General features: G+C 34.3%; 1 protein-coding gene across 1 annotated transcript in view; it reads left to right on the forward strand.

Moving 5' to 3' along the window:
• The window catches only part of FIG4 (FIG4 phosphoinositide 5-phosphatase), a 150,049-nt gene that overhangs the window by 69,912 nt on the left and 62,773 nt on the right, over positions 1 to 17,364 (forward strand). The window contains exons 11-16 of the mRNA XM_007484429.3: positions 2,422 to 2,555; positions 3,642 to 3,758; positions 5,821 to 5,866; positions 7,026 to 7,174; positions 8,312 to 8,478; positions 14,648 to 14,786. Of these exons, the coding sequence (XP_007484491.2) occupies positions 2,422 to 2,555; positions 3,642 to 3,758; positions 5,821 to 5,866; positions 7,026 to 7,174; positions 8,312 to 8,478; positions 14,648 to 14,786 (752 nt within the window). The remainder of the gene's footprint in view (positions 1 to 2,421; positions 2,556 to 3,641; positions 3,759 to 5,820; positions 5,867 to 7,025; positions 7,175 to 8,311; positions 8,479 to 14,647; positions 14,787 to 17,364) is intronic.

The raw sequence follows: 17,364 nt of genomic DNA on the forward strand, positions 1-17,364 counted from the left end.
AAATTTTTCCTTTACAAGATATTTATCTAATTTAATTCATTAGCCTTGAAAATTAAGCAGTTCTATAAACACAGGACTTGCCTTCAGCATCATGGGGCTAATTGATTACTTTTCCCAGTTCTTGGAAGCAGTCTTCTGAATAGAGGAATTTTGATTTGAATCATCTTTTACATTGTTTAGGACAAATTTATTAGAAATGATTCTGGGAGTCCTCAGAACCAAAGAAGGAAGAAAGGAGAGAAAGAAGAAAGGAAAAAAGGAAAGAAAGCAAGAAAAAGAAGCTTACTAGAAAATGAATACATTAAAAAGCATTTATTAAGTGCCTATTATATATCAGTTACCATGCTAGTTACTAGAGATACAATTCAAAGTTTCTGCTAACAAGGAGCTTCTATTCTAAAAAGAGACCACAAATCTAGAGGAATAGTGGTGACCTCAGAAGGAAGGTTTGATCTGAACAGGCATAAAGATTATAAGCAGAGAGTCTTAGGGTAGATGATTGATCCCTCTTTTCTTTTGTTTCTTTTTCTCACTGTCTCTCTGTCTCTCTCCTCCCCTCCCCTCCCACAGCCTCTTACCTTCCATCTTGGAATCAATACTTAATATTAGTTCCAAGATAGAAAAGTGGTAAAGACTAGGCATTTGGGGTTAAGTGATTCACACAGGGTCACACAGCCAGGAAGTATCTGAGGCCAGATTTGAATCCAGGACCTTTTATCTCCAGTTCTGACTATCCACTGAGCTACCTAGCTGCCCCTCGCATCATTAAAAAAAAAACTAATTAATTAATTAAGAATATTTTTCAATGGATACATGATTCATGATCTTTCCCATCCCTCTTACTTCCCCCTTTTTAGAGCTGACAGGCAATCCCACTGGTTTATACATGTATCATTGTTCAAAACCTATTTCCATGTTGTTAATATTTGCAGTAGAATGATCATTTAAAGTCAACATCCCCAATCATACCCCCATTGAACCATGTGATCAATTATATGTTTTTCTTCTTTATTTCTACTCCCGAAGTTCTTTCTCTGGATGTGGATCATATTTCTTCTCATAAGTCCCTCAGTATTATCTTGGTTCATTGCATTGCTGCTACTAGAAAAGTCTGTTATATTTGAATGTGATGCAGGGTTTCAGTTTCTGTGTTCTCCTGGTTCTGCTTATTCCACTCTGCAGAAATTCCTGGAGGTCTTTCCAATTCATATAGAAATCAAGCAGTTCATCATTCCTTACAGCACAGTAGTATTCCATCACCATCAGATACCACAATTTGTTCGGCCATTCTCCAATCAAGGGACACCCCCCTCATTTTCCAATTTTTTCCCACTATACAAAGTGTAACTGTAAATATTTTTTTACAAATATTTTTCCTTATTATCTCTTTGGGATACAAACCCAGGAGTAGTATGGCTGGATCAAAGGGCAGACATTCTTTTAAAGCCCTTTGGGCATAATTCCAATTTGCTTTCCAGAATAGTCGGATCAATTCACAACTCTGCCAGCAATGTATTAGTGTCCTAATTTTGCTGTATCCCCTCCAACATTTATTATTTTCCTTTACTGTCTTATTGGCCACTCTGCTAGGTATGAGGTGGTACCTCAGAGTTGTTTTGATTTGCATTTCTCTAATCAGGAGGGATTTGGAACATTTTTTCATATGATTGTTGATAGTTTTTATTTCTTCATATGAAAACTGCCTATTCATATCCCTTGACCATTTGTCAATTGGGGAATAGCTTGATTTTTTTTTTTTGTAAATTTGACTTAGTTCCTTATATATTTGGGAAATTAAATCTTTGTCAGAGAGTTTTGTTTTAAATTTTTTTCACGGTTTGTTGCTTTCCTTCTCATTTTGGTTATATTGGTTTTGTTTGTATAAAACCTCTTTAATTTAATATAATCAAAATCATTCATTTTACATTTTGCAATGTTCTTTATCTCTTGCTTGGTCTTAAATTCCTTCCTTTCCCATATATCTGACAGGTATACTATTTTATATTCCCCTAATTTCTTTATGATTTCACTCTTTTATATTTAAGCCATTTACCCATTTAGAATTTATCTTGGTTTAAGGTGTGAGATGTTGATCTAAACCTGATTTTTCCCATTCTACTTCTATGTGCTTTATTACTGTCCCAGAGGAAGAGATGGCATCTTTAATAGAAGTATTTGTTTATGACTTCAAGTTAAGTCTATGCTATTTTAATTTATTATATTAATTTCTTTGGGGTTTTCTAAATAATATAACCCATTTAATTTCCCTATGATTCAATTCATTCAGGCCTAAGATTTTAGTAGATAACCTTAGCCTTCTGATTTTGAAATTATATAAGCTCAAAGATATTTTAAAATCTTTGCTTTTGATATAATAATGTCATTATGATGTTGAGTGTTTTTTCTTGAATTTTAATAAAGGAACGTGAAAAAAGAAAGCATGAAAGAATTCTGAGTGAAGAACTTGTTGCTGCTGTTACTTACCTCAATCAGTTTTTGCCTCCTGAACATTCTATAGTTTATATTCCTTGGGACATGGCCAAATATACCAAAAGGTAAATAGACAGGCATTTATGTGTTGTGCTGATCTCTATGGCAAATGAATGCTTATGTTTTAGATTTTTTCACACATGTCAATCATATTTGTTAAACATAAGTAACTTAGCCAAATTGCCCCAACCTATCCAAAACCCAAACTTTATTTGAGATTGCGACTCTGCTACTTCTGTTAGTTAAGAAGATATTGCTACTCCCTGAAGGTATCATTCTTTCTTTTTTGTAAATCATTTTATGCTCAGGCTGAATCAATCCTCTTTCTTAAATATTGCTTTTGAATCTGTCACTTCTTTGTATAAGAATCAATAGTGGCTCTCTCCTGTGTATGTTGAATCTGAATTCCTCATTTTAATATTAAGGCCTTCCGTCACTTGGCTTGTCTAATAAATCTGAAATGCTAAGGCTTATTAATCTTTCTGTAAAGTCCTTTTGCCCCATATTCCACTTGATATGACCCATCTCTTTCCTTTTGTTTATGATATTCTAGGATGACTAGAGAATACTCTCTCTGCCCATAAGTGTCAGACATTTCTTTTTAAACTTGACTAATCCAATGGTACCTTTTTTGGGTAACTCAATCCAGTCATCCATGGATTTAGTTTGTACTTTAAAATATTTTCTACTCATTACTACCAAATTGTTATAGTTTATATCTTGAATGTTTTGTTTTCCCTAAATAGACTATGAACTTCCTACGGGTAGGGATCATATCTCTTAATTCTTTTGTATATCTCCTCTACTTTTCTGCCCTCATAACACCTATAGGGAAAGTGCTACACTGTTCCTTGATGAATGTGACATTGCTTTTGGGGGAGGCAATAAAATAGGAAAATGAATAGCACTGATGTTATATAACGAAATTAAAGATCCCAGATTTGTGATGCTAAGTTATAGACCTTTTGAATATATTTTTGCATTAAATGTTGTTGATTAGTACCTTTGGTCTAGAAATGGATCATGATAATTTTATTACCAAGAACCAACTTAAATTTCTATAAAAACCTTGAATGTTCTTCTACCTAAATGTATTTGTCCCATTCCTTGAAGGTAAAAACTTATTTTAAATTTGAATTTTCTCCTCCCAGCAAGCTTTGTAATGTTCTTGATCGACTGAATGTGCTTGCAGAAAGTTTGGTGAAGAAGACAGGTTTCTTTGTAAACCGTCCAGATTCCTACTGTAGCATTTTGCGACCTGATGAAAAGTAAGTATATTTTTTAAAATTTGTAAAAGGTAGCAATGAATTTTTTAAGGTCAGAAAGGTAGAAATACCTGTTACTTATAAAAGGAATAACTTATGCTTTGTGACTGTATTAACTGATATGATTAAGTGGCCCAACGCTCTAGCAGCAAGTTATGGAATAATCTATATATTATGAATGAATACCATAGTGCTGACTTTCCTTATGCAAGGGGTCTTTTTGCTTTGGGCAAAAAGTAAATCTGTTACTTGTTACTGATAGCCCCTTTTAAAAACATGGTTTGTTGTAGTCCTTTTACCCTCCAAACTTATAGGTTTTATATTATCATGGGAGAGATGTGATTAGGGTCACAACTGGGTGGTAGAAACAAAGTATTAGAACAGCAACAAAGGTTTTTTTAATTACTTCCTTCTTATAGCCTCTTGTATCATCTCAGAGACTGTCCCTCTCCCTTTTCCTCCACCTCTCAAGCAAGATGGGCTTCAAGTTGGCAAAGGTACTAGCTGTACCTTTGTCATTGCATTCTTGCTTGATATTTTAAAAAAGAGAGATCTTTATTAGTTGACTTTGAATAACTGGCTCCTGAGGAATTGGGTCAATACTAATTATTGCAAGTTTTTTTAGTTTCACATGTTTGAAAATTCAGATTTGGGGGTAGGGAGAAGCAACAACAGAAGTAAAAGTCAAATAAAAGAATATTTTTAGCCCTTTGCATCTACTGTGTGTTCATTTTTTTCTCTAATCCCTTCCCACTCCAATAGTACAACTTCTTGTCCTCTGGCATGAACAGAAACATCTTATATCATACATGAGTCAGTTGTACTAAGGGAATTGACAGAATTATACACTTTGTGACTTTGTGACTCATTTATATGTAAATGTACTAGAATTTTCAGTATTTTCAGAGGATAGCAAATTATTTGTCATGATTTATAGAGAGGTAGTGTGATATGGATCAAGTGCCAGCCTTGAGGCCAGGAAGACATTTTTAGATCCTACCCTTCCCTTCCTTCTCCAAATTCCCAGCATAAGTCACTCAACTTCTCATCATTCTAGGCAACTCTTAAGACTATGAATTGCAGAGAAGGTACCAACCTGCATTGGTAGAGTTGAGGAGCTGATTATCTGTGAGCTAAATCAACAATACAAAAATTCAGCATTTTACTTAGATATACTTGAAAGTAGTACAGAAAAAGTATGAAGTTTCTTATACTAGTGAAGTCACAATTCTAGTCCTTATCTGGGTCCTTGGAAAGGAGACTTGATGGCCAAAATGAAACACATAATTTAGGCAGTGCAATTCTTTATGTAGTTATATAGTTCAACTAGATTCTCCCTTAATGTAAATAACTAACATGAAATACTATATACATGTTAATTTTCTCATATATTTAAATAAATTTGGGGAGGCACTGAGGTACAGTAGAGAAGAGCTTTGGTAAACAATAATAAAAAGTATTTCAAGTACAATGGAAAAAGATTAAGCATTGATCCTACTAGAGTTAGCATCTTATCTACTTTGGGGCATCACATTTTCAAAAGGATGTGGAGAAATTGGAGAGGCTCTAGAGGCAAATGAACTAAAGCAATTGAAATGATGGAAAATAAGTCCCAGGAAGAAAGTTGAAGGAATGATTGAGGTTTTTTTTTTTTTTTTGAGGAGAAAAGGCTGAAGAAAATGATGTTATATCTTTTAGTTTATGAAATATTTTATGAAGATGATTTTAATACTTATTCTTTATGCTTGTGAGATAAAAAAATACACAATAGGAATATTGGTTGAATTTGAAGAATAATTTCTTTTGTGGGAGAGAAAAATGTTAGAATTGTTTACTAAGGTAGGTTACAGAAGTTTCTTTCCTGGACATGTTTAGCACAGAAATGTTAACAATCTATTTTGTTTGGTTTATATATTAATCTGTGTGCAAAGAGGACTTTGTATCAATTCAGTTCTTGCTGTTCTTTCTAGCTCTCTTGCTTTTATGTTATGGCAATTTACAATGAACAAAAGTCAATATGCAATTTACCTTCTGAAATTAAAAAATAATCTTTCTTTTAAAACAGGTGGAATGAACTAGGAGGATGTGTAGTTCCCACTGGTCGCTTGCAGGTATAGAAAATAGTAATGGTTAATAGAAAATGTATCTATTAATATAATATAGAAGTCTGAAAACAAATATGGAGAAGTATATTTGCTTGGGACATAATTTAACATATAGCTGATTTTTAATGTCCTAGCTTCTTAAAAATTTCTTCTTAGATATTTCCAATGCCAAATGCTGAATATTTAATGGATTTTACTTACTACTTATAGAATCTTTGTTCTGGAAATAGCAGTCATTTAACTAATAACTATATTGAGATTTAATTCCACAAATGTTTATTAGGAATTTGCTCTGAGTTTGGGATTGGATGAGATACCAAATTAAGATAATATACAATCCCTGCCTTCATGGAAATTATAGTTTATTAGAAGATCTCATTTCTCCATAAATTTCCACAGTAAGCTGTGCATCAGAGAGATCCTATTACATCTAGGGCTCTCAAACCACCCTCTGGGATTAATGAAATGCAGTGAGAGAGAGATGAGTGCCTTATCAGAGACAGAACCTTAGGCTGTCTTAGAAAAGCCTTATCACAGCCTTGACTAATACCAAAAATATGATAGCTAGGCACTGAGAAGGTACCATGTAGCCATGGTATACAAAATATTGTGCTCGGGTATGGACACCAAGCTTTAGGAAGGGCATGAATAAGTTAGAGAATGTCTAGAGAAGAGCAACGAGAATGGTGAAGAACCTTGAGTTCATATTATATGTAGTTCAGTTAAAGGATAATTAGCATAAAGATGGTGGGGAGAAGGTGCATGATAGCTCTTTAAATACTGCATTTTGAATAATTACATTCGTTCTTTGGCATCGGATGGGATAAATGGTAGTAGGTACAAAGAAGCAAATGTAGGCATAATGTCTGGAAAAGCTTCCTGGCAAATAGAGATGTTTCAAAGAGAAATGGGCAACTAGTATCAGGTTTTTCTTCTTTGGAGTTCTTTAAATGCATAATCACTTGTAAGACAATGAATTACTTTGAGGGGTACAAGTTAGGATATATGAGTGCTAAGGTCTCTTCCAGCTCTGAAACTCAGTATATGAATACCTCCTATTACTCTTAAAAAAAGAAAAGAAAACCAGACTATTATGAAATGTATATTCAAAATAGTTATGATTACATTATAATGACAGAAGAATCTTATGTCATTCATTTCTTAGACTGGAGTTCTTCGAACCAATTGTGTGGATTGCTTAGACCGCACTAATACAGCCCAGTTCATGGTAGGAAAGTGTGCTTTAGCTTATCAGCTATATTCCTTGGGGTTGATCGACAAACCTAATCTACAGTTTGATACGGATGCAGTTAGGTAAGATTTGTTTTATATACCATTACTTCAGCTTAATAGCACAAAGTAAATGTTTATGACATTTTTAAAGTGTTCATTATATTTGATGCTTTTATGAAATAGTTAGACATGCTAATTGATCTTGTGGTCATGTTATTTAATTCAGTTCCTAAGTTATTATATTTTTTATGTTTTTTATGTTTTTTATGTTTTATATATTTTTATGTAATATGAATCAAATCAATTCTTTGAACATTAATATTTAATAAAGATATATCATGCAACTTTTCCCTATATTTTTTGAGTTTTAAATAAATAGGACTTATTTGAGGAGCTGAACTTTTTTATATTTCACTAAAATGTTAGCACTTTGAAAGCAATGACTCTTGTATTTTTTATTTACATTCCTAGTACTTAGCACAGTGTTCCGCACATAATGTAGTAGATGCTTAATAAGTGCTTCATTTATTACTTCATTCACATGCAAGCTGAGGTTCCTCAGAACCTCATGAGACATTTTAGATAAAAAAGAAAAGCAATTTTATTTCTTAGTAGGAATTTGTATTTCTGACTACACATATATAAAAAGTTAGTTTTTATTAATCAAAGAACAGAATTAAAATAAAAGGCTACTTTAAAAATACATCTGTTCTTGCCTGTCCTGAAAAAAAAAGTTAAAGCAAAGTTGAGACAGTCACCTTCACAGATTTCATTGTAACTAGAAATCTTAACAGATTTTAAATATGCACAAATTAGAATTATGTATTCTTTTTAGGGAATGATTTTGCTATAACTTTGTATGACAAGAGCTTGCCTTTTTAAAGAAGGCATTTTAGAAATAAAATAGATGTCAAATGTGAGCTGCAAAAAGTCAGAAGCAGACAGACAATTTTTCTCAGCTCATTGTGTTTCTGCTTAGGTTACTTTAAATGAATATTTGTTTGCATATTTTGGCCACTGAAATACTAATAGAATGAAAGCATAATAGAGGAATTCTAACTTCAATATGAATAAAATTGACCTTTGACTTGAAGGAAAAAAGAGAAAAAAAGCATAGGAAAGTCAGAAGCAAGAGGTTATCTCAAGGCCATAGCCCAAAGAAATGATTTTGTAAAGAGTTCTGTTAAAATTCTTAAATGTGCATTGTCTTCTGTTTAGGCTTTTTGAAGAACTATATGAAGATCATGGTGATACACTGTCTCTTCAGTATGGGGGTTCTCAGCTTGTTCATCGAGTAAAAACTTATAGGAAGATAGCTCCATGGACCCAGCATTCTAAAGACATCATGCAAACTCTGTCTAGATATTACAGTAATGCTTTTTCAGGTAAATGGAGAGGTATAGATAATTTTAGAACTCTAGAGAAATACAAAGGCCTGATTAGGATTTTTGTTGTTTCTTGTATAACACTTCATATATACTTTTTTTCCCCTAGACAAAATCAGGCTAAGCTTTTTTTTTTCCTTTCAGAGTCTCTTTTAAACTGATTTAGTGTTAATTATAGTTGTTCCTAATTAAGGACTATAATGTATGACCTACCTATCTTAGTCAGGTCTCTTCCCCTCTCATGTTTCTTATTTGTAAAAAAGGTTTGGTAGATGATCTTTTAAGGCCTCTTCCAGTTTTAAGTCTATCTTCCTAAAACTGACTATTTTGTGATCATGCATATTTGCTTACATTTTCCATATGTTAAATAAAATTGCTATGCATACTTGGCTCCTGGCTTCACCTGCCATTCTGATTATAAGGCACAGGTGGCTTTTTTTGGTTCTTGAAAGAGAACAGTTAAAAAGTAGCTCTGTTGATAGCTCTGACAACTCCCTGAATTTGTAAAATCAATTATTTCTTGTGAATTAGATAAATAATTTGCAGTAATAGTTCCCGATGATTCAAGAATGATTATTTTTAAAAATATCCTTTATATCCTTTCTTCTTCATATGAATAAAAACTTTATCCAGAGCCTTCTGAAGTCAAATCAGCAGATATTTATTAAGTATCTACTATGTGCCAGGGACTGTGCAAAGTGATGAGGAATCAAAGAAAGGCAAAAAAAAAAAGATCACCCAAGCAGTGCCTGCTTTTAGTCTGAGACGACATGGAAACAACCATGTACAAACAAGATACATAAAATTTAAATTGGATATACTTACAAAGGAAGGGCACCAGCATTCATGGAGAATGTGAAAGAAGAATTTTATCTAGGACTTGAGGGAAGCTAGGGAAACCAGGAGAGATGAAGATGATAAGGGAGAGAATTACAGGCATGGAAGATAGCCAAGGAAGATCTTTATGATCAATAAATAGAATGCAAACTAGTGTTATACAAGAAAACATTGATAAATGAAACAAAACTATTTAACCTAGAATATAATGCTTGGCCAAACCCTGAAAATAGGAAAATATTATAGTTGATTGACAGTTCTAAATGGCAATCTACTTACTCTTGAAGTTATCTGGTTAGGGATATCTTACTTGAACAGGGAAATATACTCTCCCCAAATGGCAGTATGGCCTTATGTTTTATAGAGCTTCTTTTATTGTTAGAAAAAAAAGAACAGGTATTCTGTGTTTTTTTTTTTAACACAAGTCCTAATGCTAAGTTACATATTTTATTTTTGTTATAGTATGTACGTATATGTGTTTTTAAGCATCTAGAATCTGAAGTAATCTGTTTATTGCCAAACAGACCTATATATATTCAACTCTCTTTTCATGAGGAGTGTAAGTAAACTAATTATGGAGCTTTTTGAGGTTCTGGGGTCTTACCATTTCCCCTGGACCAAATATCATGATTTACTAGTTTTTCATAGGAGCCCAGTTGGAAGCTAAGACTGAACAGTAGGCTAAGGCCTAATTCAATAAAAATACTGCCTGATTTTCTGGTGTGTTCAAACTAGTGCTTAAGCAGTGGGTTGCTGCACACATACATCTATTTTGTATCTTTGTACTTAATTTGTGAGATTTCAAGTTCCCAAGTTAACAGTGAAGAGAGATGGTAACTTTTATGAATAAGATTCTCTTTCTCACTTATTTTTTTAAATAATATTTTATTTTTCCCCAATTGCATGTAATAACATTTTAAAATACTTTTTAAGTTCCAATTTCTCTCCCTGCCTCCCATCCTTCACCCTCCCTGAGATGGTAAATGATCTGATACAGATTTTATATGTGCAATCAGATAAAACATTTTCCATAGGAATAATTTTGTAGAAGAGATCACAAAACAAGGAAAAAGTGGAAAAAAAGAACAAAGTGAAATATAGTGTGTTTTGGCCTGCATTCTCTCACTTATTTTGAGGGGTAATTATCTTTTCTTCATGGGAGCTAATGAGATGTCAGGCCTTTAATTTTCTTTGATCTTTTTCTTTTTGTTCTACATGTCATCAATTTTTTGTCCTTGTTTTCTTAAACTGCCTTTTAATACTTACTGTTTCTTCTCCCCAAACCATGAAATAATTGAGAGAAATTAGTGAAAGAAGAGTGAAGAGAAAAGGAAAAAGAAGAAGAAAGGGACATTGGATTACAATTCCTGATTCTGGCCTTAATCCTATGACCTTGGACAAGCCACCCCCTTCTTTGGACCTCAGTTTCCCCATATGTAAAATAAGGAAGAAGGGTGGGAGAGCTAGGAGGGGAAGAGAAGCAGAGGAGTTGTTCTTTCCAGTGGAAGATTCCCTACATAGCTTTAGATGCTCCAGGATAGTGGTTGGGGACAATTGGGAGGAGTGGAGAGAAGATGTCAGAGGTGGGCTTTTAGATGTTTAACAATCAGCTCTCTGGAAAAAAAAAAAAGACTACTTAAGTTTCATTTGCATTATTAACATTTTCTCTTTATCTCTTTCTTAAGTCTAAACAGTGAATGAAATAGCATAAATGAAGCCCTGATTTGTAGAGTTCTCCAGTTTCCAAGAGTAAATGCTTACACTGAAATTAACAGTTTATTAGGGTTGGCTCCAAAATACCCCTTTTCATCAAGGAATAAGGCAGGTTGCCCCTATTATTGCAAAATTGGTGGGGTTTGGAGCCAGTCTGGGAGCAGGAAAAGTGCTAGAGCACAATAGTACAGTTAGTGGTTGTGGTGAGCTATGTGTTTAAGTGAGAGAGTGAGTAGAAAGATCTCTTTCCTCCCTGTGGTTAATGCAAGAATGTTTTGTCTGACTGGCCAGAGTTTGTGACTTGATTTGGTTGCTAGTACAGCCTTTCTCTTCCCCCACTGATGCAGTGGAGCCATATTTCTGCCCAATATTGGGGGAATCTGGAAGAGACTTTGGCCTCTGGTCAATTCAACCCTTTAACACTTTTGCCAAGCTGGTTGTGTTGATAGCCATCCTGATGGGAATTTGGAAGAGGCTTCCCTGGAGTGTGGAGAATGGAAGCCTATTATTAGGGCAGTTTCATTCATTGTTTGGATAAATAAAGATACTTAATTCTATGGCTCCCCAGAGCATGCTTCTGATAGGTACTGGCCTGATGATGGAGATGGTACTACTCGATCAGTATGCTTTTATTAACACTTTTATTATTAACACTATTAACACAGTTAAAACCATTAACACTTAATGCATAAATTGAAAGAAAGGCCAAAAAAAAAAAACAAAAAACCCTTCCCTTAAGGAACTCACAGTCTACAAGCCAGCATGGAAATAACTAGTTTGTATAAACAAACTATATGCAGAGTGTCTGGAAGATCATTTCAAAAGGATTCCACTAGCAGTGATGGGAGCAGGAGCTATAAAGGCTTCTGCAAATGAGGAGATTTGAGCACAGTCTTAATGAAATTGAGGGACACTTGGGGGTGAAGATGAGGCAGAGCAATCTGGAGCAAGGATAAGGAGAGAGGAGATAGAATGTTATGGATCAGGTCAGCTAGATTATAGCTTGAGGAGGAGGACTCAAGATGTAAATGGAAGAAGACTGCAAAGGTAGCAAGGGGCCCAGTTATGAAGGGCATTACATACTAAGCTTTTTGTTTTATCCAGGAAGAAATGGGGAGCTACTAGAACCAAATGAGAAGGGGAAATGATGTGGTTAGATCTACACTTTAGAAAAATCACTGGCAGCTGAGTAAAAGATAGATTCAAATAGAGAGAGGCTTGATCAGAAGCCAGTTAGCAGGCCATGCAATAGTCTAGTCGAGAAGCAATGAGGGCCTGTACTAGGGTGGTGACTGTTTGACTGGAGAGAAGAGGATGTCCATGAGAGATACTGTGATAGGAGAAACAATAAGATTGGACAGCAGACTGGATATGTGGAATGGGTACAAGAAAAGAATTGAGGATGACAATGAGACTAGGACAGTGGCAGTGCCCTCAATAGTGATAGGGACTTTTGGAAGAAGGGACATTCAGGGTGAAAAATAATGGGTTCTGATACTGAATTTGTGATACCTATGGGCCATTTAGTTTGAGATGAACAAAAGACAATTGGTGATGTGAGACTGGAGCTCAGGGTTAGGTATATAGATATTGGAGTCATCTGTATAGAGATGATAACTGAGTCCATGGGACTGATGAGATCTTAAAGCAAGATTATGTGTAGAAGGAAAAGAGAAGAGGGACCAGGATGAGGCCTGAAAAGGCCCACACAGTTTTATAGGTGAAGATCTAGCAAAGGAGTCTGGGAAGTAGTAGTGAAACAGGTAGGAGGAGAACCAGCAGAATGCACGTTAGAAAAGCCTAGAAAAGAAAAACACATAAAACATCCAAGAGGAAGAGTTTCAAAGGCTGCAGAGAGGTCAAGAAGAATAAGTATTGAGAAAAGGCCATTAGATTAGGCAGCTATCAGATCATTGGTAACTTTGGAGTTCGAAAGGTCTGCTTTTTTTAAGCCAGCAAGATAAAACTAAAATTGTTCTGTAATTTTAAGGTAGGGGAATTTGATTAAAAGGAGCCACTTTGCAAAATTTGTATCTATATTTATTTTTATTTTAAAAACAAACTTCCACATGAGTTTTCTGAGTTATATGATCCAAATTTTCTCCTGCCCTTCTTCCCTCCCCTCTCCCAGAGGTGTCAAGCAATTCAAGCTGGATTATATATGTCAAAATTTGTTTTGTTAAAAAAAATAATGGTTAGTTGTATATTTTTAGAATTAAGTTTAGCTATTTTTTTTAGTTTGTAGAATTTTTTATGATAAATATTCAAATTTCCTGGATGTACATCCTATTAAAAATATATACATCTATGCATCTGCCCTGTCTTTGGTATGACAGAAAATTGAGAGAGAACTGTTTCTCACTTCTTAGGAAGAACAGAATATGGCATAACTATCTAGTTGGTGAAACAAGTGATTGTTATCATTTCAAGGTTTGTGAGACAGGAATATAAAAAATCTGACAAGCTTAAGTTTGAAGGGGGAGTAACTGACAGATTTAAGAGAGAGATCATTTAGTTGTTTTTGTTTTTGTTTTTGTTTTTCAGTTCAGTGATCTCTTCCCTTGACTCCTTTGAAGCAAAGTGAAAATTAATGTGTTATGGTAACTTTTGTTTTGCCTGATAATGATAATAGTGATTCTGAAGATAAAAGACAAGGCCTAGAACTGTGGTTTTACTAATTTAGGTAATTCCCAGGTGAGGAAATTCCCTCTTCCAGTGCAGGTAGCAGCTTCTCTATAATTTATGGTCTTCAGAGATCTGCTGGGAGCACCAAGAGGTTAAATCTCGTTTAGGATTGGATAGGACTTGATCTCTGGTCTTCCTGGTTTTGGAGCCAGTTCACTGACCATTATACCACATTGCCTCTCATAAAAGAAAAATCATACCTGTGCTTTGGTATGTTTAGGGAATTTCTAGTGAAGAACATCCTCTCTACCAATTTGGGTCACCACCTACCTTCTCTGTGACTTAAAGACTTAGCAAGTTGATGAGGGCACTGAGGAGTTAAATGATTTACAGTTCACACAGCATTATGTATCAGTGAGGACTTGAACCCAGAAACTTGAACCCTGACTCCAAGGCTGGCTTTCTTTTTACTATGCTGTGATGCCAACTCACATTGATAGAGTATTTTAAGACTTTATAAACATTTTCCTCACTCTCTGTTAGGTTAATAGTCTCAAGAATTAGAGATTTTGGGGAAATTGCCCTTTATAATTCTATGAAAATGTCAATTTTTTCATGTTTTCATTTCTTCTGATGGATAGAAAGAAACTCTCTGGCCTGATTCAACAAGTCAGAAATATGCTCCCTCATTACTTTTGCTTAGAAATGAAACTCTGTTTTTTCTTTATAATATTTGGAGATATAAATGAAGGGAGATAAGAGGAAAGCAGTATTTTTGCTTAAGATTTCTGTTCTGAACAAATACCTGCTGGCTGTTTTTGTGAAAGTGTTTTTTATATGAAATTTTGAAGTTAAATTGTTCTTTTGAGTCACAAATTACACGGACACACAGTTATACCTATACATACTCTTTGTATTTATTTTGTAAAACCATCTCCTTCATGTTGTGTCAATAAATGATGAATTTCTTGAAATATGTATTTTTGCTTTTTAGATGCTGATAGACAAGATTCCATTAACTTGTTTCTGGGAGTATTCCATCCCACTGAAGGCAAACCTCATCTCTGGGAGCTCCCAACAGATTTTTACTTACATCATAAGAATACCATGAGACTTTCACAGATAAGAAGAAGGTATTTTTTCTCCCTTTTAGTCAACTGCAAAATCTCAAAATGTGTGTTACATTTTTAAAAAGTGCCTTGATGCCATTCTCTTTTGAAAAAAAAGTATATGAAGTCAGTTACTTAATCTTATCACAGTTATTTCTGACAGAAGTTTCTAGAATTAACATTGATATGACATTGAAATTTAAGGTAATGTGGCATGAATAGTGGATTTGTAAAATTCATAGGATCTTAAATTTAGGGTAGGAAGGAACCTAAAACATTATCTCCTCTGACAACTTCTCCACTTTACAGATGAGGAAAGTTATGACTGGAGAAGTGAAGTGATTTTTTTTTTTTTTGTGGAAAATCATGTGATTATAAATGACAGAAAAAGGAATTAACACCAGGTCCTTTGGTTGCTATTTCCTTCCTTTGTACCATACCACCTTTTAATTAAGTGAACAATGTTTTATTCTACTAAAGACCCAAATATAATTTTGGAAATTCTGACTGAGTGTAAATTTTAGGATTGTTTGTTTGTTTGTTTTTATGGAAGACCTAAATCCTCATGGTCTAGCTTAGGGTTTGCGTCAATCTGAAAAGACATGGCATTTAGCTGCTACTTTATAGTTTAATATAATCCTTAATTTTTTTTTTAGTGAAATACATAGACATAGTAATTAAACATTTGGAATTGTTGAGTGTAAATATTTTACAAAATAACTGTCTTCTTATTGAAAAATTGAGGACTTTACCAAGGATGTGTAAATTTAGAAATTTAATGACTATTTCTTTTATTTTTTTTGAGGGGCTTACATTCTATTTTATTTTTTTAAATGATTAATTAATTAATTTAGAATATTTTTCCACGGTTACATGATTCATGATCTTTCCCTCCCCTCTTTGCTCCCCTCTCCCTGAGCTGAAGAGCGTTTCCACTGGGTTACATATATATATAATTGTTCAAAACCTATTTCCATATTATTCATATTTGCAATAGAATGATCTTTTAAAGCCAAAATTCCCAATCATATACCTATAGAACAAAATGATAGATCATATGTTTTTCTATTGTTTTTCTACTCCCACAGTTCTTTCTCTGGATGTGGATAGCATTCTTTCTCATAAGTTCCTCAGGATTGTCCTGGATCATTGCATTGCTACTAGTAGCAAAGTCTATTACATTTGAGTGTGCTACAATGTATCAGTCTGTGTACAATGTTCCCCTGGTTCTGCTCCTTTCACTCTGCATCAATTCCTGGAGGTCATTCCAGTTCACATGGAATTCCTTCAGTTCATCAATCCTTTCAGCACAATAGTAATTCCATCACCATCAGATACCACAATATTTTAGCCATTTCCCAATCGAAGGGCATCCCCTTATTTTCCAATTTTTTGCCACTACAAAGAGCACAGATATAAATATTTTTGTATAGATATTTTTTCCCTATTTTCTCTGGGGTACAAGTCCAGAAATAGTATTGCTGGGTCAGTGGGCAGGCATAGACAACTAATTTTCAATAACAGATACAATTATGGTAAATAAGTAAATTATCCTCTTTGGTTTGGTTTGGAATGTGTTTTGGAGGTTTCAGGCTTTGATGTCAGTTAAAAAATAATGAAACCACTGTGAAGACCCAGCTCAAGAGGGGGCATTTTGTAGAGAACCTTTATTCTTTACTACTTTCAAAACTTCCCATTCCCCTCTGAAGATAGCAGAACCCACCAAGAGCTTAAATTAAATTGTGTAATTCACATACTATGAAATTTAGAGTAACTACCCAGGTGTTTTGTTGGAATAAAATAAGCAAAAAATAGTTAATTGTATCATAATAGAATTTTATAATCTACTTTAAGCATTTAATAATGCTTCAAAATGCGATGCAGTTAATCTGCGTTGGAATTTGACTCACTTCAGAGTTAACTAACAGCTTTGCCTCCTTTTTTTTTTGATTGATTGATTGATTTTTTTCCATTTGAATAAGTTTATTTAGTCAGTTTAGAACATTATTCCTTGGTTACAATAATCACATTATTTCCCTCCCTCCCCTCCATCCATTCTTCCTGCTGCCAACATGCAATTTCATTGGGTATTATTTGTGTCCTCGATTAGAACCTATTTCCATGTTGTTGTTTACACTAGGATGTTCATTTAGAGTCTACATCCTCAACAATATCCCTTCAACCCATGTATTCAAGCAGTTGTTTTGCTTCGGTGTTTTTACTCCCACAGTGTTTCCTCTGGATGTGGATAGTGGTTTTTCTCCTAGGTTCCTCCAAGTTGTTCAGGGTCATTGCATTGCCATTAATGGAGAAGTCTATTACATTCAATAGTACCATGGTGTATCAGTCTCTGTGTACAATGTTTTCCTGGTTCTGCTCCTCTCACTCTGCATCAATTCCTGGAGTTTGTTCCAGTCTCCATGGAATTCCTCCACTTTATTATTCCTTTGAGCACAATAGTATTCCATCACCAACATATACCACAATTTGTTCAGCCATTACCCAATTGAAGGACATCCCCTCATTTTCCAATTTTTTTGCCACCACAAAGAGAGCAGGTATGAATATTTTTGTACATGTCTTTTTCCTTATTATCTCTTTG

This window comes from Monodelphis domestica, chromosome 2, assembly GCF_027887165.1.
Source record: "Monodelphis domestica isolate mMonDom1 chromosome 2, mMonDom1.pri, whole genome shotgun sequence".
NCBI lineage: Eukaryota > Metazoa > Chordata > Mammalia > Didelphimorphia > Didelphidae > Monodelphis > Monodelphis domestica.